Source organism: Sorex araneus, chromosome 6, assembly GCF_027595985.1.
Source record: "Sorex araneus isolate mSorAra2 chromosome 6, mSorAra2.pri, whole genome shotgun sequence".
Taxonomy (NCBI): Eukaryota; Metazoa; Chordata; class Mammalia; order Eulipotyphla; family Soricidae; genus Sorex; species Sorex araneus.
Window position 1 is genome coordinate 151,773,272 of NC_073307.1, and position 24,912 is coordinate 151,798,183.

The 24,912-nt window shown below is 36.4% G+C and overlaps 2 protein-coding genes across 2 annotated transcripts; both read right to left on the reverse strand.

Moving 5' to 3' along the window:
- Positions 1–311: 311 nt before the first annotated feature.
- On the reverse strand, positions 312–1,247 carry LOC101547643 (olfactory receptor 4P4-like). The gene has a single exon (XM_004621621.2). It carries the CDS (start codon positions 1,245–1,247, stop codon positions 312–314), a length of 936 nt encoding a protein of 311 aa, XP_004621678.2.
- Positions 1,248–10,358: 9,111 nt separating this feature from the next.
- On the reverse strand, positions 10,359–11,294 carry LOC101547918 (olfactory receptor 4P4-like). Its single transcript, XM_004621622.1, has one exon. The coding sequence runs from the start codon at positions 11,292–11,294 to the stop codon at positions 10,359–10,361; it is 936 nt and encodes a 311-aa protein (XP_004621679.1).
- Between the last annotated feature and the right edge of the window lie 13,618 nt (positions 11,295–24,912).

Below are 24,912 nucleotides of genomic sequence, written 5' to 3' on the forward strand. Positions count from 1 at the left end.
AATTAAAATCTTTTATGAATTACTGATCAATAAAGCATTATATTTAAATTAGGTTATGTTAGCAAAACCTAATTCATACTTCATCAAATGCTTTTTTTTATGCAGGCAAACCCAAATATTAAAACATTCTTAGTATTTTAAACAAAAAATTAAATTTCACTCTTTTGTGTACAAGGAATAGTGTTTCTTAAGCTATGGCCATAAATTTAAAGTTCTTTATTTTTTAATGATATATAAAATCTGTAGCCCTGGTCAGTTTGTTCACTTTACTTTTTCTCAGAACAGCTTGCTGTCCAGTAAGCTCTTTCAGACTAGTTGTGTGCTTCTTTAGAAAGGAATGTTTGACACCACACCTTTTTCAGTGTGTTTTTCATCTCTGTGTTTCTCAGAGTGTAGATTAGGGGATTGAACATAGGAGCAATGATGGTATAAAATAGGGCCAATATTTTGTCCTCAGGGAATGTAGTCGGAGGTCTAAGGTAAACAAAGATAGCAGGTGAAAAAAACAAGATGACCACAGTGATATGAGACCCACAGGTAGAGAGGGCTTTCTGCCTTCCCTCTGCTGACTGATTCCTTAAAGAGAACAATATAATGCCATAGGAAATCAATAAGATGCTGAAAACAACTAAGGACAATATACCCGAGAAGGCAATTATCAAGACACCGTTCATGTGGGTATCAGTGCAAGCCACTTTAAGCAAAGGGAAAACATCACAGAAATAATGATCAATTTCACTTGGCCCGCAGAATGGCAAACTCATTGCTATACTAAAAAGAGGAATGGCATGAATTGACGCACCAGCACAGGAGGCTAAGACCAGGAGGTTGCACCTTGTCCTGCTCATGATGAGCATGTAGTGGAGGGGTTTGCAGATGGCAATACAGCGGTCATAAGCCATGGCAACAAGAATGAAGATCTCAATCCCTCCAAAGAAGTGCATGGTAAAGATCTGTAACATGCAGTTGCTATAGGAAATGGTCTTTCTTTCCACTAGCAAGTCACCAATTAATTTGGGAGTAACAGTGGAGGTATAGAAGATGTCCATAGTAGATAAGTAGATAAGGAAATAGTACATTGGTTGATTAAACAGCGGGCTGCAGTGAACAGAGATAATGATGAGAAGGTTTCCTCCCAATAGGATGATGTAACAGAATAAAAAGAACACAAAGCAAAATATCTTCATGTTGTAACCGTAAGAAAGTCCTAGAAGAATAAATTCTGAGATGTTTCTATGGTTTTCCATTTTACTTTGTTGTATATCATGTACAAATAGTTTGTATATCTGAAAGCAACAAGGCATAAGTTAGGTAAAATTAACAGTAGTAACTCAATGATATAAGATCTAAAAATAGATTGATGGAAAATTATAATTTAGCTGTCTTTTCACTGTCATGTATTTGAATGTTTTTTTAATATTCTCAGAAAGTAGAGTTTATTTATTTATTCATATATGCAGTGGTTTTGATTTTTGGCACATCCGTGGATGCTCAGGGGTTACTCCTGGCTCTGCCCTCAGGAATTACTGCTGGTGGTGCTTGAGGGACCATATGATGCCAGGGATTGAACCTGGCTCAGCCGCATGGAAGCACATGTTCTACCCGCTGTCCTATAGCTCTAGTCCTGTATCTGAGTTTTAACAGCCACTGTGAACAAACTAACTAAACGTAATATGAGAACAATTGAGTTTTTTCCGTAATATTACTAATTTGAGATTAAAATATGTAAATGTTTGGATTCAACGTTTATTTTGGATATTATACTTAATTCCACAAGAAAAATGTTTTCATCGTTGTTAATTACCATTTCACACATTCACAATTGATGACTTGTCTTTTCTGGAATAAACATTAAGAAATGCAGCTAGTTTATGCTTTGGATATAGATATGCTTAAGTTCAATTTCTATGGCTATAAATCTTTTTAATGTGCTCTGCCATGAGATAAAACATTTTCAAATACTCATTCTAATTTTGTTCAGTTGGTACTATACTAAAATTAATGAATTGTTTTAAAACTAAAGTACTTTAAAATGCCAATAATTTATTGATGCTGCTAAAATTGATCAGTCAATTTGTATATTGTTTTTATTTATACTTAATAGTTTAAAGTCAGCTTAAAATAAATGTAAAATTAAGGATATTTATGAGACAAGTTAAACGCATCATAAAATTTTTGAGTTTCTGAGTGCATATGACAAGAGTTTTGATGGAAGTTATTTTCTTCTCTGATCATACTTTGATAGTTTTACTACAGTCAAAAGTATAAACGTAGAAGAAAATAAATAATATAGGAGAATCATAAAGAGCTTTGTGTGGCCATTACTACTAGCGGTAGCTATGAAAATCATTAAAAAGGGAAATTTTAGAAATCTGAATATTTACTATGTGTATCTTCAGATATTACTAGACCAATGCAAGTATGGTTTAGGATAAAGAAAATTAATGACCGATCATCATTTTATCCAATGATGATGAACTTTTCCCTAAGATTTTGCCAAGTCTAGCTCACTGTTTACCTGAGTTCTGATCTGAAATAGGCTTCAAATCTGAGTGCAAGATTTATATTAAATATAAAAAAGCAAAAATATTTTGTTAAAATATATGTGTAAATTATCTAATGTACTGTCTCACAGATGTAGTATTTATGTTATTATGGTCTTTCAGGAATTCCAATAGAAATATATTTGACAGCTGTAACATTTAAAGTGATCAATGTGAAGTATTTTGAAATACAATTAAAACTCAAAGTCAACAACAAAAAAATTTTATTACTTGACACTTCATTTTCAGTGTCATAATAAGGCTTCTGTCCTCCTTTACAAAAGAAAACAAAATAATTATTAGCCAAGAGAGTATTCAGCACTTTATGATAAGTGAATATAAATAAATATATGAACACTTTAAATAAATTTATTAACACTTTATAATAACTAAATAAGATGGTTTGAGTATTATATAACTGACATAATCCTGAGAACTATGTAACCCTCCACTTGGTGATTCAATAAAAAAATTTAAAAAAAATAAAAAATAAAAAAAATAAATAAGATGGCTAAAAATCAATAGGGTAAGGGTGATTGGATAACATCTACCTAATGCAACTGATACTAATCTTTGATTATAAAAGGTAATTGCATTTTCTAGTTTTATTTGTGCAGATAAAATAATAAAAGATTATAACATAGCCATTTACCTGAAGCTGGGTATCAACTGTCAATCCAAATGTCTCTTTTTATATAGAAGAGATCACATAAAAATAAATTAAGTAGTTTCTCAGGATTTAAAAATAATGCACTTTGGTAGAATACTCTTCCTCCTGATTCTTCCTCTGTGAGAGATGTCATTTCATTCATGACAATTGAGGGTGGCAGAAAGTTGTCCTTAATGCAAACAATAAATTTTGGTTTTTATCTGAGTACAAGTAGTATGAAATATGATGTATTGCCACACTATTTATTATTTGATTTATTACATATGCAAAGATATAGTAATTATCATCATGTAAAATGCATTTAAGAGTTTTATTTAAAGTAAAGCATAGAACATTCTAACATGTTTTATAATAATAATTTCCCCCAGATGAAGATTATTGCTTTTTTTGATATGGTGACTTTTAATCAACAATACTTCTTATTTTCACAAATTATATGGTACTTATAAAACCTTGAATATATACTGAAGTTACAGTTAAATAATAAAGAATATTGTGTATTTATGTGCTTTATTAAGTATTTAGATCATAGGCAACAGAGAAACAGATAATTGCAAGGGAAGATGGTTACATAGACTGATTATTGCGACCCTAATAGTAAGTTTTCTAATCTCTATGCATCTGATTTCTTTGCTATACATCTAGACTATCTAAAATACTTTGAAAATAAATTAGAAATATATGTGTTTATAAACAATAATTCTATAATATGTGTTGATTAAAAACTATCATTGTTTCTTTCATGGTCTTTGCATTGAATGAATGGCATTTAAACTACAAAAAATGTCAAATATGTATATATATCTCAAACCAGAAGGAAAAATAAAGGTGGAAAGAACAATCATAGCATGGTTTTAATAACTGGCATCAGGTAAGCTTAAATTTCCCCATTATTATTTGAAGTTTTTAACTAAATAGATTGATTATGCTGGGTACGTTTGTAACAACATCACAAGGCTAAGTATTTTTTAATGTAAATACAACCAAACAATGGGTTTATCTCTTTGGACATATTGAGTATGAGTCTGTGCACATGTTAATGTTAAGTTTGATATATATAAAGATGAAGTCATATTTGATAGAAAGTTTCTGTATCACTGTATCACTGTCATCCCGTTGGTCATTGATCTGCTCAAGCAGGCCCCAGTAGCATCTCCATTGTGAGACTTGTTGTTACTGTTTTTGGCATATTGAATATGCCATGGGTAGCTTGCCAGATTCTCCGTCTGGGCAAGCAAGATACTCTTGGTAGATTGGTAGAGAGACAAAGAAATCAAACCAGGGTTGGCCGTGTGCAAGGCAAATGCCCTACCCGCTGTGCTATTGCTCCAGCCCTGAAAGATTCTGTCACATAATAATTTTTTCCATAGTGTAACATGCTGTAAATTTACCTTAGTGGACTCAGGTGAAATTGGACTATGAGGACCAAAGGTCTTTTTACTATAAGAGTCTTTGCTTTGGAGATGTTTGTGTACAAATTATTTATCCCTGGAATCAACAGACCAGAGATTTTATAAGGAATTATTTAGCCTAAGCAATGCACAATGACACATAAATTATTTCCAATTATTTTAAAATCACCAAATAATCTTCTTCATGAAAACTTATAATTTATTGTTATATAGAATATCTATGACATATTTAAATTCAACCTTACACATGGTTAAGGAGACCTTTCCCATACAAGTTGTCCTGAGTAATGCACTTACCTTTAGAATTTAATGACAGTTCGGGTACGCTACAACAGGATGCATTCCACCCTAAATAATCAGATACTATTCTCTAAATTAATCTCTAAACAAAAGTAGTAAAAAGAAGAGAATTACAATCAGTAGTCAAAATAGATCCAAGTCAATTATATATAAAAATATTTAGGAATTGTCAAATGTCTTAAAACTCATAACATGCTTCTAAAGGAAGGAGTCTTGAGATATTCACATAACTTATCAGTGATACCAGAAATGCAACTTTATTACCATTACTCAAGCAGAGTAATCATTTATAATCCATTTTAGCAACTTAATACTAATGCAGGTTTAAAATGATCAAAAAGTATTTCTAAAGTTTCTCTGCTAATGGAACTCCAATGTTTAACTCCTAGGAATCATCTTTTAAAGCTAGGCATCATACAAGTTTGTTCAGAAGAATGGAGATAAAGTAATGTGGCAATGCTTGCATTAATAAGGTATTGAAAGCTCTTGATAATTATATCCCTAAAGGCATTTCTAAATGCATGCAGATATATGCCATTAAAACACTGACTGTGGTAATGACCCTGGACCACTTCCTAGTTTTGTATTATCATATGTCAAAAAATTAATTATTGTTAAGTAACCACTTAAAAAGTTATTAATTGTGGATTTCTGGCATATAATGTTCCAGCTCCAGTCCCACCACCACTATCAACTTCCCTCTTTCACTATCCCAACCTGAAACAACTTTTCTTTTTTCTTTTGCTTTTTGGATCACACTTGGCGATTCACAGAGGTCATCCTGGCTCTGCACTCAGGAATTACCCCTGGCAGTGCTCAGGGGACCATATGGGATTCTAGGAATCGAACCCAGGTCGGATGTGTGCAAGGCAAACGCCCTACCCGCTGTGCTATCAATCCGGCCCCCGTTCCAGGAATTTATCAGGGCACAGGCTTCTTCCTCATGAAACAAAGTCGGGCAAACCCAGGCTTATCCTTAGAGAGAAACTACCAACATCACCCCTCTGCCTTTACCTGACTGGGAGTAGGCACCATATAGAGAAAGACTTTTAGTAATGCATAACTAAAAACTAATGGTTGTTGATACCAATAAGAAACAAAAAAAATACACTTTATAAAACTTCAAACAGGGGACAGAGATATGGATCATGGATTAAGACAATTGCTTTGTTCTTGACCAACCGCAATTTGATTACCCCAAATGCACATGGGGGATTTTGCAGCATGAGGACTGATCCCTCAACACATACCCAGAGTCAGCCCTGACGTTGACCAGGTGTGTATCTATTCCATAAATTGGTAAAGATGAACATGATTAATCTTGCTTTATAGAATATTAATCTTGATTCATTGCCATAAAATATTTTTGAGACCTGTAATTTAAGATATTTAATCAATGTTGATACATTATGTATACCAAAAGCATACTGTGTAATTGTTGAGTCTGACATTTATAACAATATTGAAATTATGCTAAATACATTTCTCTGCCCTTAAATATTATCCTTTTAATATCATTGATCCTTTGGTGTCCACTTGTCCACACAATCTTTTCATCCACTCTCTTTATTGTCTTCATTAGATAGAAATCACAGAATATGTTAGGTTTCAACTCAAAAGACATTTAGGTATTAACTTTTCAGATATAGTGAGTGCTGTTATTTGGTAATATACACCTTATTAGGTTTAGAACATTTCTTTAGTCAGGGTGCTAAGTTTCTCAAGCAGTGCTTAGGGAACCTGGGCCCATTTTTTTAAAGACATTTGGCCAGTTGGCAAGCACTTCAGTGCTAGAGCGTCTGCATGCAATATGTATTCACACAGTGCTCAGGGTTTCCAAGGCTACCCCTGGTGATGCTCAGGGAACCAAGTGGTGTCAAGATTAAACCCTGCTCAAAGCATGCACCATAGCCACCAAAAAATCTTCAAAGAAGCCATAAGTACAATAACAAAAATTAATTGAAGATGACAAATAGCTTTACACATGATTTTCACATGTTCTTTTATATATGATGAAAGTTATCTTCATTATATATAGCTGTATATTATATTTATTTTTATTTATGATGACATTTATAGTCATTTCATATTTGTATTATGAAGTATGATAGCACAGCGGGTAGGGTATTTGCCTTGCATGCCATCGACCCAGGTTCGATTCCTCTTTACCTCTCAGAGAGCCGGCAAGCTACCAAGTATATCTCACCCACATGGCAGAGCCTGGCAAGCTACCCATGGCTTATTCAATATGCCAAAAAACAGTAACAAGTCTCACAATGGAGACGTTACTGGTGCCCGCCCGAGCAAATTGATGAGTGATGGAATTACAGTGACAGTGACAGTTATGAAGTATAATTGTGTACTCTTTCACCAATGTATACAGAGTATTTTAGGACAAGGCAAACTTGATCTTGAAAGATATTCAGTAAATGGCCAGGCCACTAGAAAGGGCAAGTAGGGGCTCTCAATATACTTTTTTCTAGAAATTGATTAGGTTAAAGGAAGTTATCAGGTTAAACTCATGAAATGGTTTGAGGAAAAGTCATGTTTAACTTTAGAGTGAAATTATCAACATCACATCTGTCTCTCGACCCAACTAGTAATAAGCACTTGATGGAAAAAGACCTTTATTAACATATACTTAAAAATAAATGGTTGAATAAGAGTCCCTTTCTCCCCGCATCCACGCCAACACCGGTTGCTTTTGTTTTTTGGGATGTGGGCCAGTCTCTGTGGTGTGAGATGATATCTCATGGTTGTTTTGATCTGCATTTCCCTGATGATTAGTGATGTGGAACATTTTCTCATGTGCCTCTGAGCTATACTGGGATTCTTGGTGGTGGAATATGAGCACTGGTGAAGGGATGGGTATTCGAGCATTGTATAACTGAGATTTAAACCTGAAAACTTTGTAACTTTCCACATGGTGACTCAATAAAAAATTTTTTTTAAATAATAAAAAAATAAAAAATTCACTCATAAAAAATAAAATAAAACACCATTGTTACAAAATTTAAAAAAATAAATAAATAAATGGTTGTTGCCAATAATAAAGAACCAAAAACACAATTTACAGAAGATTTTAACAGAAGACAGACAGATATTTCAGGCATTAAGGCACTTACATAAAAATGTGGCCAACCCCAATTTTGTTCCACAAAGTGCATAGAGTGGCCTTAGCAACACCAGAAGTGATCCTTTAACACAGAACCAGGAGTATGCCTACTCTCTGCCAGGTATGTCCTTCCTCCATAAAAAGGTAAAGAATTCTGTGAGGTGAACATGATTAATCTTCCTCTGCAGATTATAAATTCTGATCCAGTATCCCCCTGTCTGTGAAATATTGTCTCCAGATAAAAGAAGATGCAATGTGAAAAAAAGTCAAAATTCTATTCAGAGTGTCTTAACTGTCAATTCAAAACACCTCATCACAAATAGTCATTTTCAAAGTACCAAGTGCTGTTTTACTGGGTAGTGATATTGTGAATATTAGTATTAGCATATGTTTCTGAAAATGCTTTCCCATGTGTAGAGTGAATTATAAATTCCATGAATATATTATCAGTTTGGTTCATCTGTGAAAGCCACATATTTCTCTATCTGTACCAAGCAAGAAATTGTTTAAAATAAAATAGCAGTGCACTCTGACTCCTCATGACCATTATAAAAATTCTCTTAAACAGCTTTTCTGTTTAAGCTTCCATCCAGTTGCTGAAACTAATTTGTATAAAACCACATATATATAGACTCTTTTCTTCAGTAAGAAACTTTGAATCCTCGCACCATATTCTCAATTTCAGTAACATCTGCCCATTTCTTACATAAAAATATTCTTGAATTTAAATTTATAATCATTTTTTAAAAATTATATTCCACTTCCCTCATCTGACTTAATCTCCACCACATAGCCCACTATTTTGTTAGAGTATTAGATTTCTCTAATGATTATGGGTCCTCAGATTTTTATAATCTGATTCTTAGTGGTTTGCAAAAGACTTTGATTCCTATAGTCATAACAGAGTATTTTCTAGGAAGCAAAGATATCATATAGACTTGTATACTTATGTTAATGAATAAGTTTAATAAATTTAATGTTGTATTAAAAGTTCAGAAATGGAGTTATGCATCACACAAATTGCATGGATAAAAGGAACAACATGAGTTGGATTATTCTCAAAGAAGTCACAGAGATCCCAAATATGCAAAACCAAATACCATTTGTTGGGTTGTTTGTCAATTATTCAACACTTTGGTAATAATTTGCTTATGTGGTCACCATCATTCCCAGTTCTTTATATAGGACCCTATGCACCTATTTTTCTGGGATAGTTTTTTTTTCCCTGATGTTTGTTGTTGCTCTCTCAATATTACTATGGTAATTGTCAATTCACTCTATGAAGGAAAAACATATTCTTTCACTGGATTTATGACTCAAATCTCTGTAGATATTCCTATGGAGGTGCTTAGCCTATCCTGCTTAATCTGATCACACAAGCATTACAGGGAGCTATATATATTCTTTATGAATGAGGGAGTGTAAGATAATGTGACTGCGTATGCTAAAGTGGAGGCCTTTTTTATGAAACCATGTAGAGTCTCTTTACTTCTTAATTATGCATTTGAAGTTCAGGGGTCATTGACCACATTATCTTGACTTGTGCTCTTTTCTGTTGTTGCCAATAATAGATTTACCTCTGTGTTATAACTCCTCCCGTTGATGATATCTTCTTACTTAATCTGTCCTCTGTAAACGCAAATCTACAATGGAGTCACAAAATTTTCTTCAGTGACTTTCTTGGGAATACATAGCAATTAGGGTTTTTTTCTCTGTCAGTGGTCAGGAAAACCTAAAATACGGGGATCAAAACCAGGTCCCTACACGCAAAATATGTGTTAGCACTTTCCTTTATCACAAACATTCTACTTTAAGTATTCCTTTGTTACACATATGTACTCTTAATCACAATGTTTATATGCATGAAAGCTTCATCCAAAAATTGAAGGTATTATTTGAGTTCATGGATCATCTCCCACAAGCAAGAAACAAGTGTTGCCATGTGCTTTTTGAAATTCTATATTTTTAAACAAATTTACACTTAAAATTAATTTCCTTTATGCATCACTATATAAATATATATATAACACTTTAGCATTATACATATGTATTGCATTTTATTAGTGATATCAAATTTGTTATTTTTAAATATACCTTTTTCTTGTAGACAACCAAAACATAGAGATGTTGTTCATACACCACAAAAATAAGTTTCCAACTAATTATGAAGTGCAAAAATTAGTGTTACTTTATTTACTACCATGAAGCTAGAATCATATCTCTCATCTCAATTAAATGGTAAATTGAATATTTCTAGGCAATTTATTCACATCACTTATTTCCCTTAGGAATTCAATTATCCAATAAACTCTTTCAAACTAATATTGTGTTTTTTTTTGAAGAAATGGTTGACACCAAACTTTTCGCAGGGTGTTTTTCATCTCTTTGTTTCTCAGAGTGTAGATAAGTGGGTTGAACATTGGAGCAATGATGGTGTAAAATAGCGCCAATATTTTGTCCTCAGGGAAAGTGGTAGGAGGTCTAAGGTAGACAAAGATTACAGGTCCAAAAAATAAGATGACCACAGTGATATGAGACCAACAGGTGGAGAGTGCTTTGCGTCTTCCCTCTGCAGACTGATGTCTTAAGCTGAATAATATAATTCCATAAGAAAGAAATAATACAACAAACGTACCTAAGGAGAGTATGCCAGAAAAGGTAATGATGAGGATGCCGCTGATGTAGGTGTCAGTGCAGGCAACCTTAAGCAAAGGGAAGATATCACAGAAGTAGTGATCAACTTCATTTGGACCACAGAAGGACAAACTGATGGCTATAGTGAAAAGAGGAAAGGCATGGATAAATCCGCCAACCCAGGCCACTAGAACGAGGAGATGGCACCTTGTCCTGTTCATGATAATCATGTAGTGGAGGGGTTTGCAGATGGCAACATAGCGATCATAAGCCATGACAGTGATAATGAAGCTCTCAACACCTCCAAAGAAATGCATAGTAAAGACCTGTAGAATGCAGTTGCTGTAGGAAATGGTCTTTCTTTTCACTAGAAGATCACCAATAAATTTTGGGGTAACCGTGGAGGTATAGCAGATGTCCATAGATGACAAGTGAATGAGAAAGTAGTACATTGGTTGGTTTAACAAAGGGCTGCACTGGATAGAGATAAGAATCAGCAAGTTTCCTCCTAACAGGGCAACGTAGCAGAGTAAGAATAATGCAAAGCAAAATATTTCTATTTTGTGACCAAAAGAAAGTCCTAGAAGAACGAAGTCAGAGACATTTCTGTGTTTTTCCATTTTACATTAGGGAATGTCATGCGGTGTGCTATAGATCTAAAAGAAATAAGACATGACAAATTAAAACTTAAATATAAACCTCCATAAGTAATATAAAATTGATTATAGTTAATTGAATAAAATCATACCAATTTTGAATTAATATTCTTTATATTTTGTTCTGAATTCATACCAATGTAAAGTAATAATTTTGTGATAATTTAAGAATAAATGATTATTTTACTCTATATAATTGTTATGATTTGAAAATATTTTCATTTGAATATAACATTTTCCTTGAAAATTATGTGAATCCAAAATCAAGAAGCTATTTTTTGCATTTTTAATAGCTGTAGCTTACAAATAAGATAATTTCCTTTTATATGATAATTATCAAAGTGAATTTACAAAATTGTCCAAAAATCTGTCATCCGTTTTGGGGTCAGAGCCATAGGACAGAGGGCAAGGTGCTTGCTATGAAAATGACAGACCCAGGTTTGATCTCTAGCACACACAAGGTCCCTCAAGCCCTCTAGAAGTGATCTCTGAATGCAAAGACAAAAGTAAGTCCTAAGCATCATGGGGCTTTACACTCCTCAAAAAAAAAAAAAAAAGAAAAAAGAAACGTAAAAAAGAGTTACACAACAGTATAAAGAACACAGATAAATAGTAAAGCTCTAAAAAAGCAATCAGAAAATATATTAATTTTCTTTTTTATACTTCATGTTTTAAGGGCAATTAAGAATAAATATACATATTACAATAAATATTAGTAGCATGGTAGCACTGTCCTCCTGTTGATCATCAATTTGCTTGAGCGGGCGTCAGTAATGTCTCCATTTGTGAGACTTGTTACTGTTTTTAGCGTATCAAATATGCCACAGGTAGCCTGCAAGGCTTTGCCATGCAGGCGGGATACTCTTGGTAGCTTGCCAGGCTCTCTGAGAGGGGCAGAGGAATCAAACCCTGGTCAGCCTCGTGCAAGGCAAACACCCTAACCACTATTCTATTGCTCCAGCCCTACAATAAGTATAGGATCATTAAACTCCCATTGTGCATTTGGGAAATTATATGGATTTACAAATATTTTTGTTTTGCTGAAAGCTAAAGAACAAATATGAATACAAACAAAAATCACAAAAGAAACTTTGAGTTTTGCTCTAGTGGTTAGAAGTAGTTGTTGGAAATTTGAATAAATTAGGAAATGAGAGCATTCATTAATCCTTTATATGCAATTAATATCTTAAAACATTAATCAGTGTAAAGTAGGTGCAGGACTGAAAAGAAACTTCCAGGAGTCATTTTACCCATTGATGTCATTCCACTGAGTCACAAAAATTAGCTCAATTTTCACCTTAGTTGGGTTGTTTTGTGAAAGTTGCATAAGAGAAGATTATTTCTAGTTTTGTACATACATATGCACATATATACATACATAATATAAATACAGGTTTTTTGTAAAAATATTATTTTTAACATATTAGTGTCTAATAAATTCTTTATGAAACAAATAGTTATTTATATCTTTCACGAATTTTGAAGGAAATAATTGCCAAAGCACTTAAAGGTATTCATAATGCATTTCTATTATTATATTTTAAAGTATAATTAGAAAGTTGAAGTCAACACCATGAAAACATTTCACGTATTGCTACATTTAGTATTTCTAGTCCCCCGGGGTACATTTCCAGGGGTTCTGCTATTTCCAGTGATTTTTATGTTTTATTATTTATTCATTTATTTTTTTGCTTTTGGGGTCACACCCAGCGATGCTCAGGGTTTACTCCTGGCTTTGTACTCCTGGCAGTGCTTGGGGGATATATGGAATGCTGGGGATCAAACCTGGGTCAGCCACATGCAAGGCAAAAGCCCTACCCGCTGTGCTATCTCTCTGGCCACTCCCAGTAATTTTTAAAGATATATTTTAGAAAATATAACAGTGCTATTCTATGAAGCTGTAAGCTACCTATAGACAAAAAACACCATTGTATCATATTACCTATCTTTAAGTACAAGATACTCAGATAAAGAAAATCGAAGGAGCATCTCAGTTGAAAACATCATACTCATAGGGAGACTAGCCTTCCTCCAAATCCCTGTTCTTCTGAGATGTCTTTTCATTCAAGAAAACTGAGGATATAAGAAACAACCAGTAAAAAGGTCTTTAAAATCTCAGATGTTAAGATATTTGTATTAACTTTCTTGAAGATTATAAAAATATAATTTCATGATATGAAGATTCTTTTTTTCTTGATAATCTTTGGCATTTGATCAACAATGGCTCTTAAACATGAACCTTGTTTTACCACAGAGAATGCTAGATGACATGGGTGTTTACAACAAATAAACAAAGAAAAGAAAAGAACATTTGAGAAAAATTTAATATGAAAAATCATAGTGACATTAAGGAAACTTGAGCTTCCAAATGAGTCAATATCCTTTTGTGATCTTTCCACCTTTTGTATCCACAGCATACTTCCTAAAAATACACACACATATACAACTAAGTGAATTGAAGGAGTTTAAAACAAGTAAAAACATGAACTTAGAATCTGTGCTCAAATAAACTTCATCTTCAGCAATCTGTAAGTGAATCCCTCTGTATGATAGATTAATTAGGAGACTCATTTTTTCTGCAGAAGTAGAGTTAAAAAGCTACACTATTTTATGATGAGTAATGAATGAAAGTTATGTGTCCATTTGAGTCATTGGTGACTGCAAATAAATAGCAAATATTATATTTAATCAAGAATTGACACTATCTGTTAATTTACCACAACATAGCATGCTTTAAACATACCATAGCAGAAGCAAGTGAAACTACTTTAGGATGATCAGTGTTCTGAAAAAAGGCAAATCTTTGTAACTGTAGATGTTTAAGCATCAACAACCTTATCAAAATAATAGTAGTGGAATTCAGTGGAACATGAGTTGGAGATAAAATTTAGAGCAAATGAGAAAATATTTTAACTATTTTTTCAACTAGACTTGTATATGAATAATGCACAATAAAAGTAGAATCATGCTAATCTATTTTGTAGTAAAACTTTGTGTTTTATATCAAATATTACATTTTTTATAAAATTATATAGAATAACATAATCGACCTAGAACATCTGTAATGGGACCTTTCCCAAATCAAGATGATCTGAGTAACCACTTACCATAACAATACTTACAATGCTCTTACTGACTGTTAGCTTACCTCAGCTGTAGGAGGACCCGATTCTGTCAGATAGTCACTCTTACTGTTTGCCTCCAATGCCAAATTCAGACAAAAACAGAGAATTCTAAACTAATATTCCATCTACATTCTGAATAATGATTTGAAAGATCTTGGAAATCTTGACAAATCTTCAACTTCTGCCTGTTCACAAAGAATGAGATTCCAACTTCACCCAAATTTCTGGTGATACAAAAGTGTATCTTTCTCAAGTTCAAGACTGCAGGTTAAAAACTGTGACTGCATGGTAGTGCCTTAAGATGAATGTAGACGAAAAAGTAATCAAACTGAAAATCTGAGTTTCTCTGGAAAAGTAGCACAAGTTATGTCCTAGAAATCTTCTGTTTATACTTCTCTGAGCAAATTTGGTTCCAAAGAACAGAATATAAACTCAGTGAGAGCAAAAAAAAAAAAATTAATAGGACTTTGTAAACTCAGTAATTGTACCCCAAAGCATTTGTAAACACTTCAGGCCAAATGTTGTTAAATCACTTTCATGGTAATATTCCTCCTATTTTGGCCCATTGCATTATTCATGCCTCAGGGACTCCTTGGAAATCTAACAAGTGTACTTAGTGTCTGTGTTGAAGAAACTCTGAACCATGGTATACAGCATTGTGGATGTAGTATGGATGTCATTACAGATGTAGTCTATAATAACATCAGGTAAGAATTTAAAAGTGAGATAAAATAAGATGTATGGTACCAAATATGGGTAGCAATAATTCAGTGAGAACAACCATTTCCATGATTCTCATGTGGTAGAACAGAGACATCAATAAAATTAGTTTAATGGAAGGTAAAATTGGCACAAGTTTTCTTGTACTGTGGACTAACATTTACAGATAAATATTGGGGAAAATAATTCCAATAAAATAAACGATAAATAATATGCAGGTTTATTCCTTTATAAATTTGACAGAAAGCAAAGTTATACTTTATAAAAATTAGAGAAGCACTAAAATTCCACAGATTTCATTGGCTAAATATATATATTTTTTTGCTTTTTGGGTCACACCCGGTGATGTACAGGGGGTTATTCCTGGCTCTGCACTCAGGAATTACCCCTGGAAGTGCTCAGGGGACCATATGGGATGCTGGGAATCAAACCTGGGTCGGCCATGTGCAAGGCAAACGCCCTACCCGCTGTGCTATCACTCCAGCCCCTGTTTTAATTTTGAATAATCAGTGTTGTCCAAATCACCCTCTTGTATACACACAGAAAGTTCATTTGTCTTTCGATAATCCACAAATACATAGTAAGTTTTCTGCTTGAAACACTTAAACCTAAATCAAGAATACAAATCAAAGCAGGAACTACATCAGGGTGCCCCTTGGCAATGAGTTTGTGGGAGTTATTTCTTCCTTGGAACTTAAAACACTGGGGTCCCCTGTCTGTCTGCTTAGCATAGTTTAGTGGTTCTGTTGCTGAGTATTACTCAAGATCAAATTTGTTTTAATCCACAGATTTCACCTTTATTTAATTGGTGAGACAGAGCACATTAAGTTTTCACTATACCAATATAACATGTTAATATAAGAGTATATATGATTGTATCACTGTCATCCCGTTGCTCATCGATTTGCTTGACGGGCACCAGTAATGTATCCATTGAGAGACTTGTTACTGTTTTTGGCATATTGAATACGCCACTGGTAGCTTTCCAGGTTAGCTGTGCCATGTGGGCGAGATACTCTTGGTACCTTGCCGGGCTCTCTGAGAGGGGCAGAGGAATCAAACCCGGGTCGGTCGCATGCAAGGCAAACACCCTACCGCTGTGCTATGGCTACAGCCCAAGAATACATATATGTACATATATTATATATATATTAATAAAATGTCAGAGAGTCTCTTGCCTACACGCCTGGCTGTCTTCCCCAGGACCCCTCAGAGGGGATGGGCTTCAGCTTCCCTCCCCACCTCGAGCAGAGCTCCCGGCAGCCCAAGACCACCGGAACCTAGCTACAGCCATGCTCGAGGCCCCTCTCCACATGTTCGCATGGGCCTCACACATGAAGGTGCCGGCAGAGGAACCCAGGTGTGTGTAATCTCATCAACGGCCAACATCCAGAGACTTATAAGTGAGCTCCAGGAAGCCCAAGCCACAAAGCAGCCACATAATATCTTGTAACCTACTTCTCCCTCTAGGAGAAACTGGCAAGCTTCTGAGAGTTTTCTGCCCACATGAACAGCCTTGCAAGCTTCCCATGGTGTATCCATATGCTAAATGCATTAATAGGCTGGATTCCATTCCCTAGACCCTGAAAGAGCCTCCAGTGTGACATCATTGGGAGGGCCAAATCGAGAGAGTCTTCTAAGACCTCAGGGAAAGGACGAATAGAGAGGTTACTGAGCCCACTCAAGAAATCGACAATTAATGGGATTTTGTGATTGTGTGATCGTGATTAATAAAATGTATTTGTTTTATTCAAACTTAACATTTATTTTATATCATTTGGAGATCACACCCAGCTGTGCTTCTCGACCCACTTCTGGCTCTATTCTCAATGATCATTAGGCCTGGCTCAGGAGACAGGATATACAGTGTTAAGGATCAAACCCGGATCAGCCTTGCCTAAGACTAGTGTCCTACCTATTCTGCTAATTGTTCAGTCCAATCAAAGTTTTGTTACTGCAATTAGACTTTCTTGGTGACTTTTCCATGCAATTAATGCTTTTCAATTTGAATGTGAATTCTTCAATTTATGCATCCTCAAACTCTTCTTAGGACAAATGATCTTGGCAAAGAATTGTTTCTCATGAAAAAGTTCTTGGCTTACCCATGGTTTCCTTCAAAGAGAAAACCACCCACACTCTCTTTCTCTATGCCCATCAGTAGGTGGCCTCTGATGGAGAAGGTCTTTCATAACATATCAAACATTATTGATGTTATTTCTAATTGAAAGCCAAATACACTTCTTAAAATCTTCAAACATCAAATTTTGTATGAATAGAAATCTCACTACTCACACATTTTCATTTTAGCAAAAACAACTTGATAACTTCTTTGAGGTCATTATAGTTTTGCCAACAAGGAGACAAACATATGTGCTAATAGCAAGAATTCAAGTAGGTATGCAACCAGTTCCATTAATGTCTTGTAGGTTAATCCTAATGATATTTATTTTAAGCACAGCAGGTAGGGCATTTGCCTTGCATGTGGCAAACCCAGATTCGATTTTTCCATCCCTTTCAGAGAGCCCTGCAAGCTACCAAGATTATCCCACTGGCACAGCAGCGCCTGGCAAGCTACACGTGGCGTATTCACTATGCCAAACACAGTAACAAGTCTCTCAATGGAGATGTTACTGGTGTCCGCTCGAGCAAATTGATAAACAATGGGACAACAGTGCTACAGTGCTATTCTTTTAACAAAGATTTATCTTTTTGGTCTCACATGAGACATTAAATTCTGACAAAATCAGGACTTTCTGGTGTATCATACTGTTATTAAATCCTAAATGCCTAAAATAAAAGTGTATTGTAGTCACTATGACTTTAATCACTGTCATTGTCACTGTCATCTCATTGCTCATCAATTTGCTATAGCGGGCACCAGAGACGTTGCTGGAGTATTGAGGAACACAACTTACCTCTGCATTTATTTTTCCATGTAGATAATCTTAAACATATAAATAATTTTTGTACATTTTAAACAGTAATGTGGTTTCCAACTACTTTTCATGGGCAAGAATTAGGATTTCATTTTGTAACTACCACAAAGTCATAGTTCTTTATCTTCTTTTCAATGATGATGAAAAAATCCATAGTTTTTAGACAATTTATTCATGTTTCTAAATTTCCTTCTAAATTTGAGTACCCATTATGCTATTTTAAAATAACTATAGGTTCCTTTGAAAGCATTACTTTCAAGCACAAAATATTTGGTGTATATTTCATTTCTGTTTCTCAGAGTATAGATGAGGGGTTGAATATGAGAGCAATGATGGTGTAAAATAGTGGCAATATTTTGTCCTAAGGGAAAATAGTAGAAAACATAAGATGGAGAAAGATTGCAGGTCCAAAACATAAGGCGACCACAATAATATGAGACCCAGAGGTAGACAGTGCTTGCATTTTCCCTCAGTGGACTGATTTCTTAAAGTGAAAAATAACGAATGACAATGACTGAGTAAAGTTACTAAGAATAAACTGAAAATATGTTCATGGTTGTTTTTTATGGGACCCAATGTGGAGTTCTTGGGCGACCTACTCGATCCTATCTTGGCATTAAAATCACCAAAAATGATCTTGAATTTCTGTATTTTAGTATTTTAGTAACTAAGTCCAGAGAATTTATAAAACTGAATTACAATCTCATATCTCTTCACTCTCAGTAATGGAAAACAAATTATCAAATGCTTCCTATTCAGCAGGTATGACTTGGGAAGGGGCGGAACTCCAAACGATAATAGTGAGTTTTATGTTGAAATATTGAATGTAATCAAAGTAAAGAGAAAGTAAAGTGAAATTTATTAGCTACACAGGCCTGGTTGGGGGGGTGGAGGAAGGTATACTGTGGTTCTTAGTGGTGGAATATGTGCACTGGTGAAGGGATGGGTGTTCGAGCAATGTATAACTGAGTCTTAAGCCTGAAAGCTTTGTAACTTTCCACATGGTGACTCAATTTAAAAAATAATAATAATTAATTAAAAAAATTAAAAGTGATCTTGACGAAGGTGTGGTATTCTTTATAGAACTTCTCCAGCTCCATGTAGAAATTCTAAATTTCTTCTTTATGGTAGTTGGATGTTGGTGCATAGACAACAAAGATAGAAACTGCCGGCAGAGGGCCACATCTATTCAAGCGTAATCATCTGATTCGGATCGTTAGGCATTCAAATGAATCAATGCTCATGGCCAAGTTCATGTTCACAAGGACACTGACACCACTGATGCCTCTGTTGTTGCATGTTCCAAGGAACAGTTGTTCTCTAGTGTCGAAAATGGTGTGATGTGGTTATGCCTTCTTGGTTCACTCAGACAAATGACGTCAAACTTGATTTTCTGTGCTTGCATCATCAGGTCCTCAATGGATGCTTCCGATGCCAGCGTATGTGCATTGAAAGGACAAACATTCATTTTAGTCTTTGTTTGTTTTGGCAGTATAGTTTTTCCCTGAGATTTTATCAGCCTCTCCTTGCTCATCCTTCTTAACAATGCTGTATTGGGAGCTCTATCGTTGTAAGCAAATGAGGCCCAATGTTCTTACTGTTTTGGGCATATTGAATACGCCATAGGTAGCTTGCCAGGCTCTGCCATGTGGGCGGGGCATTCTCGGTAGCTTGCTGAGCGCTCCGAGAGGGATGGAAGTTTTTAGGATGGCCTCCAGTAGCGCTTAGAGATGTTCCTATGGTTCATACCATATTTGAAGCCCATCAAATATGGTGCGCAAATTATGAAAAATGGGTATTAAGTGTCCTATGCTGTGCCCAGAAAGTGGTCTTGAGTGTGGCAGTGGCTGGGTAGTGGAGGTAGTGGAGCTAGTAGAGGTCTAGAATGGAAGAAACAGGGTGAGAGACTGTCTGAGTTCATCATGTCAACCAAGACCATCCATGGTAACTCACAGTTCTAGAAGGTCGAATCTAAACGTTGGACAGGGAGTCTCCCGGTGGACAGTCCTACAACGAAAAGACCACATCATATTCAATTGAAGGTTTTGCCTGAGTGATGTCGCTGTTGTCCCAAAATTCCAAATGGGATCGGACAACTGTCTCCTTCGTGCAAAATTCTACTTCACAGAGTGGGGAGAAAGGACTAAAAAGTTTAAGTTTAAGAAGAGAACTTCCAGAATGACCATCAACTGGGAGCTCTTTGGTACTATTTTGGCAATGTGGGAAAATGCCATCCTTGACAACATCGAAGAAGAATACGATCGACTGGTTCAGCACCTCCATGATTGCTCGAAAAGTGAAGAGAGTGGGAAAGCCACAAACAGACAACTGTCTTCGGAAACTCTCCAGTTCATTTGCCAACGTGGTTTGGCACGAGCCTCAGGCAACCATAAGCTAACATCTGAGTTCGAAAAGCTGTGCAGAGATGCGATAAAGGAAGACCTCAAAGAGAGAAGAGCAGCAGTGTTGGCCAATGTGGCAGAAGCCAGGAAGAGTATTCACAATGCTTACCTGTCCTTTGTCAACTACAAGACCAAGATGACTGCCCTCTACCATCCTGATGGATCTATCACATCTTCCAGAAGGGCAATACAGAGGATTATTTATGACTTCTACTCAGATCTCTTCAACAGCCATGTCCACCTGCCCACATACCAAATTCTGCAGGATGGATATGTTGTTCCCAATATCCTCCCTTCCAAAATTTGACACACCATTTCAGCAAAGACATATACAGCACCCGGTCCAGACAAAGTCAAAACCAAATACCTGAAGAATCTGCGACCAGTACTCATCAATAGACTAGCTCAGCTCTTCACACACTACCTGTCCATATGCAAGTTTCCATCCCAGTGGAATACCACCAGGACAGTTCTGTTGTCCAAGAAGGGAGACATTCATGACATCGGCAACTATCGCCAAATCTGCCTGTTATCCTTTATCTACACGTTGTTCACTGAAGTCATCCTAAATAGAAAAAGCAGAACACTAGACAAAGGAGTACCATATGAGCAAGGTGGGTTCCGAAAAAAATTCAGCACAATCGACCATATCCACACAGTGACCAAACTCATTGAAGTTTCTCGAGAGTTCAAGATGCTGCTCTGTCAAACGTTCATCGATTTAAAGAAGGCCTTCGAGTCTGTTGAGACTGAAGCAGTCATCAAAACCCTAGCAAAACAGGGTGTTAAAACTCAGTACATCAAGATCCTCTGTGAGCTGCACTACAGATTCACCACCAGGATCTCACCATTCTACAAGGAAGTGATCATTGATGTAAAGAGAGGGGTTTGGAAGGGTGACAGCATTTCACAAAAACTCTTCAGTGCCACCCTCGAGAACATCATGCGAAGACTGGAATGGGAAGGAATGGGAGTGAAAATAGGTAGTCGGCAACTACACCACCTCTGCTTTCCTGATGACATTGTTCTCATAACGCCAAATATTAGCCAAGCAGTGTGAATGCAGGCCGACTTAGACCAAGAGTATGGATAGGTTGGACTTCAGCTGAATCTCAGCAAAATGATGTTTATGAAAAATAAACTAGTCCCTGATGTTCCATTTTCTCTCAATGAAGCGAACATCTCTGAATGCAACAGTTATGTGTACCTGGGTCAAGAATTCAACATGAGGATCAATTTGGCACCAGAACTGTGTAGGAAGAAGAGAGCAGCCTGGAACGCCTGCAATAGCATCAAAGATGTGGTTAAGAGGACGAAGAATCTCCGGCTCCGGGGCAAATCTTTTCGACTCCACCATTTTTCCTGCACTAATATATCCCTCGGAGACCTGGGCCCTATGCAAATAGGATGAGAAAGCTATTCAGGTATCCCAGAGAGGAATAGAAATAGCCGTTCTAGGAGTATCACGTCTCACTCAAGTGAGAGAAGGAATCCGGAGTTCTGACCTCCGTCAATGATCAAGAGTAAGGGACACTGTCTCCTTTGCCAAGATGTCAAAAATCAAATGAGCCAGACATGTAATGCAATTCAGAGACAACTTCTGGATTAGAGCTTTTAACGACTGGATTCCACAGGACATCAAAAGACCGCATGGCCGACCACCTACTAGACGGTCAGACTTCTTTGTTAAAACCCTGAATGAACGATTTGAGGCTCTTCCTGTTTCTGGGCAAGCAGATATTTTTGGGCTACACGAGCACATGATGGGGACAAGTGGAGACGTTACTGGGGCGCTGGAGCACATCAAAGATCAATGGATTGACAAGTGACAACTGATGCAAGTTCATTTTTATACTTTTATAGGTAGTTGAGAATAAAGATACAGTTTAATGTAACTTAAGATCATTCAGTTCTCTAATTTATTTGTATAATAACAGAGATTTAGTGTTCTTTTTTTTGCTACAAGGTAAAGAACAGATGTGAATAATAACAAAAATATATGGAAGAAGACTTAATAAGAGTTTTATGATAGTAGTCCTGAGTAAGTGGTTAGTTTAGTATTTGAAACCTCTTTCACTGTCACTGTCATCCTGTTGCTCACCAATTTATTCGAGTGGGCACCAGTAATGTCTCTCATTGAAAGACTTGTTACTATTTTTGGCATATCTAATACTCACGGGTGGCTTGTCAGGCTCTGCTGCACAGGCTCGATACTATCGGTAGCTTGCCAGGCTTTCTGAGAGGGGTGAAGGAATCGAACTCCAGTTGGCTTCGTGAAAGCAAATGCCCAACTGCTGTGCTATCACTCCAGCCCTTGAAATCTCTATTCAATTAATTTTTTTAAAAAACTGTAGAATGACATTACTTTGTCCTCTCCCCCCTTGCCACAAGTAGCTTGTCCCGGTTTTTCCCGGAGTTTAGGCTTACCCCAGTCTGACCCATCAAGGTGTTCCCGAATCTCTCCCATCCCTTTGCTTAGCTATAATCACTTCTCTATGCTCTCTTCCCCAAAAGAGTTAATCTGCGGCATTCCCTTAATCAGACTCTGCTAATTTATAAGGTCAGATCTTCCTAGGATACAGAATTTATATTATATAAGTTAATATTGTCTTTCTCCTCTTCTTGTGCCTTTTGAATAATTTACTTTAAAGCAATGTCCTTTTTGTATGGACACAAGAGGACAATACTATGCTTTTGTAACCTAGGGTTTAATCGGCCTCAAATATTATTCCCTCCCGGGCATCTGCCTTATCCACTTAAGCCTCAGTTGCCCTCAGTTCCTAGCACCCCAAAAGCAGGGTCTCGATGAGGGACAGGATGGATCCAGGGCAAGCGGTGAGTTATGTGCTACCCTGGGCCGAGATGGGCCTGGCCAAAGTGCCTAATTCTTAACTATAAGTTAAGAGCTTGATCATAGACAAATGCTGTCATGATCTAAAAGTAATGATGAGACTAGAACCCTGCTAGGGATAGGAAAGACCGATCTGGCCTGAGCACTGTAGTCTGAGATTGAGATGGCCCCAGGAGAGCAATTCCATAAGCTTTAAAGCATCTCTTATTGTGTCCATACAAAATTATTAATATTATGAATTCTTTTTGTTTGTTTGTTTGTTTGTTTTGCTTTTTGGGCACACCTGGCGATGCCCAGGGGTTACTCCTGGCTTTGCACTCAGGAATCGCTCCTGGCAGTGCTCAGGCAGGAGATCATGTGGGATGCTGGGAATCGAACCCGGGTCGGCCGCGTGCAAGGTAAACGCCCTACCCGCTCTGCTATTGCTCCAGCCCCAATATTATGAATTCTTATATGTTTGCTGAGGAGAAGAGAAACACACTCATGGGACTCCGCCCTTGGGTGGATCCTCCTGCTGAAAGAGAATTAAGTCCTAGGAGAAGCATCCCCTAAGGGAAAGGAACCTCAACCCTATTTATGGTGACCACACCTATGTGTATGCCCCAACACCTTTATGCTGGGGAGATTTAACTAGGCTGTGAGAGTGGGGTGGGGGGCCAGATCCAGAGATCCGGAGAGAGATCCAGAGCCGGGAGAGAAGCGGAGAGAGAGAATGAAATAAACCAATCGAGCAACCATTTTGGCCTTCTTCCTTCCGTCGCCTGCCCTCGACCAACAGCACATACAGTGGTTCCGGGGCACCGAACACTGGCGGTGAGACAGAGCCGCATGGAGAGCCCACAAGTGCGCGCACCCATCGGCGCGCGGCGAGCCTTAGTTTTTACAAAAAAGTACTTAATGCAAAATAGGTGAACAATAAACATAATTAACTCCCAGGTGTTATTTTAACCACTAACATGGAATTCTTTTACTCACTGAGTTGCAAAAACTGGTCCAGTGTTTACCTTAGTTGGGATCTTGAAGTAACAATCACACCTGTGAGGAGGATTTCTATTTAAATATATAAATTTAATGAGGCAAATAAGGATGATGCTCATTCCCCAGACCCTGAAAGAGCCCCTAGTACACTATCGGGCTACAATAGCACACAACAGTGACCAATGTTACTGGCACTCGCTTGAGCAAATCGTTGAACAACAGGATGACAGTGATACACTGATATAGTGATATGAATTTAAAACGTGCAACATCCAAAGACATTATAATAATAAGCATGGAATTTTGTGACTGTAATGTGTCAATGCATGTTCATCGTTTGTAATAATATTCCATTCTCAGGTTGGATATTGTTTACGAGAAAACCTGTGTGTATGCATAACTAACTGTAGCGCATATAAAATCTCAACTGTCCCCACTATTTTGCTGGACTAGAGCTCTAATAATTAATCTTTTTACAAAAAGATATTGTAGGGTTTTAAAGGCTATTTAATTTTATTTCTATTGATGGTATAATGTGCTACATTCTGGGTTTTTCATACATTATTTTGT

Bases quoted from the DNA above. Each gene is read 5' to 3' on its own strand.
- LOC101547643 (XM_004621621.2), bottom strand. From the start codon at position 1,247: ATGGAAAACCATAGAAACATCTCAGAATTTATTCTTCTAGGACTTTCT.
- LOC101547918 (XM_004621622.1), bottom strand. From the start codon at position 11,294: ATGGAAAAACACAGAAATGTCTCTGACTTCGTTCTTCTAGGACTTTCT.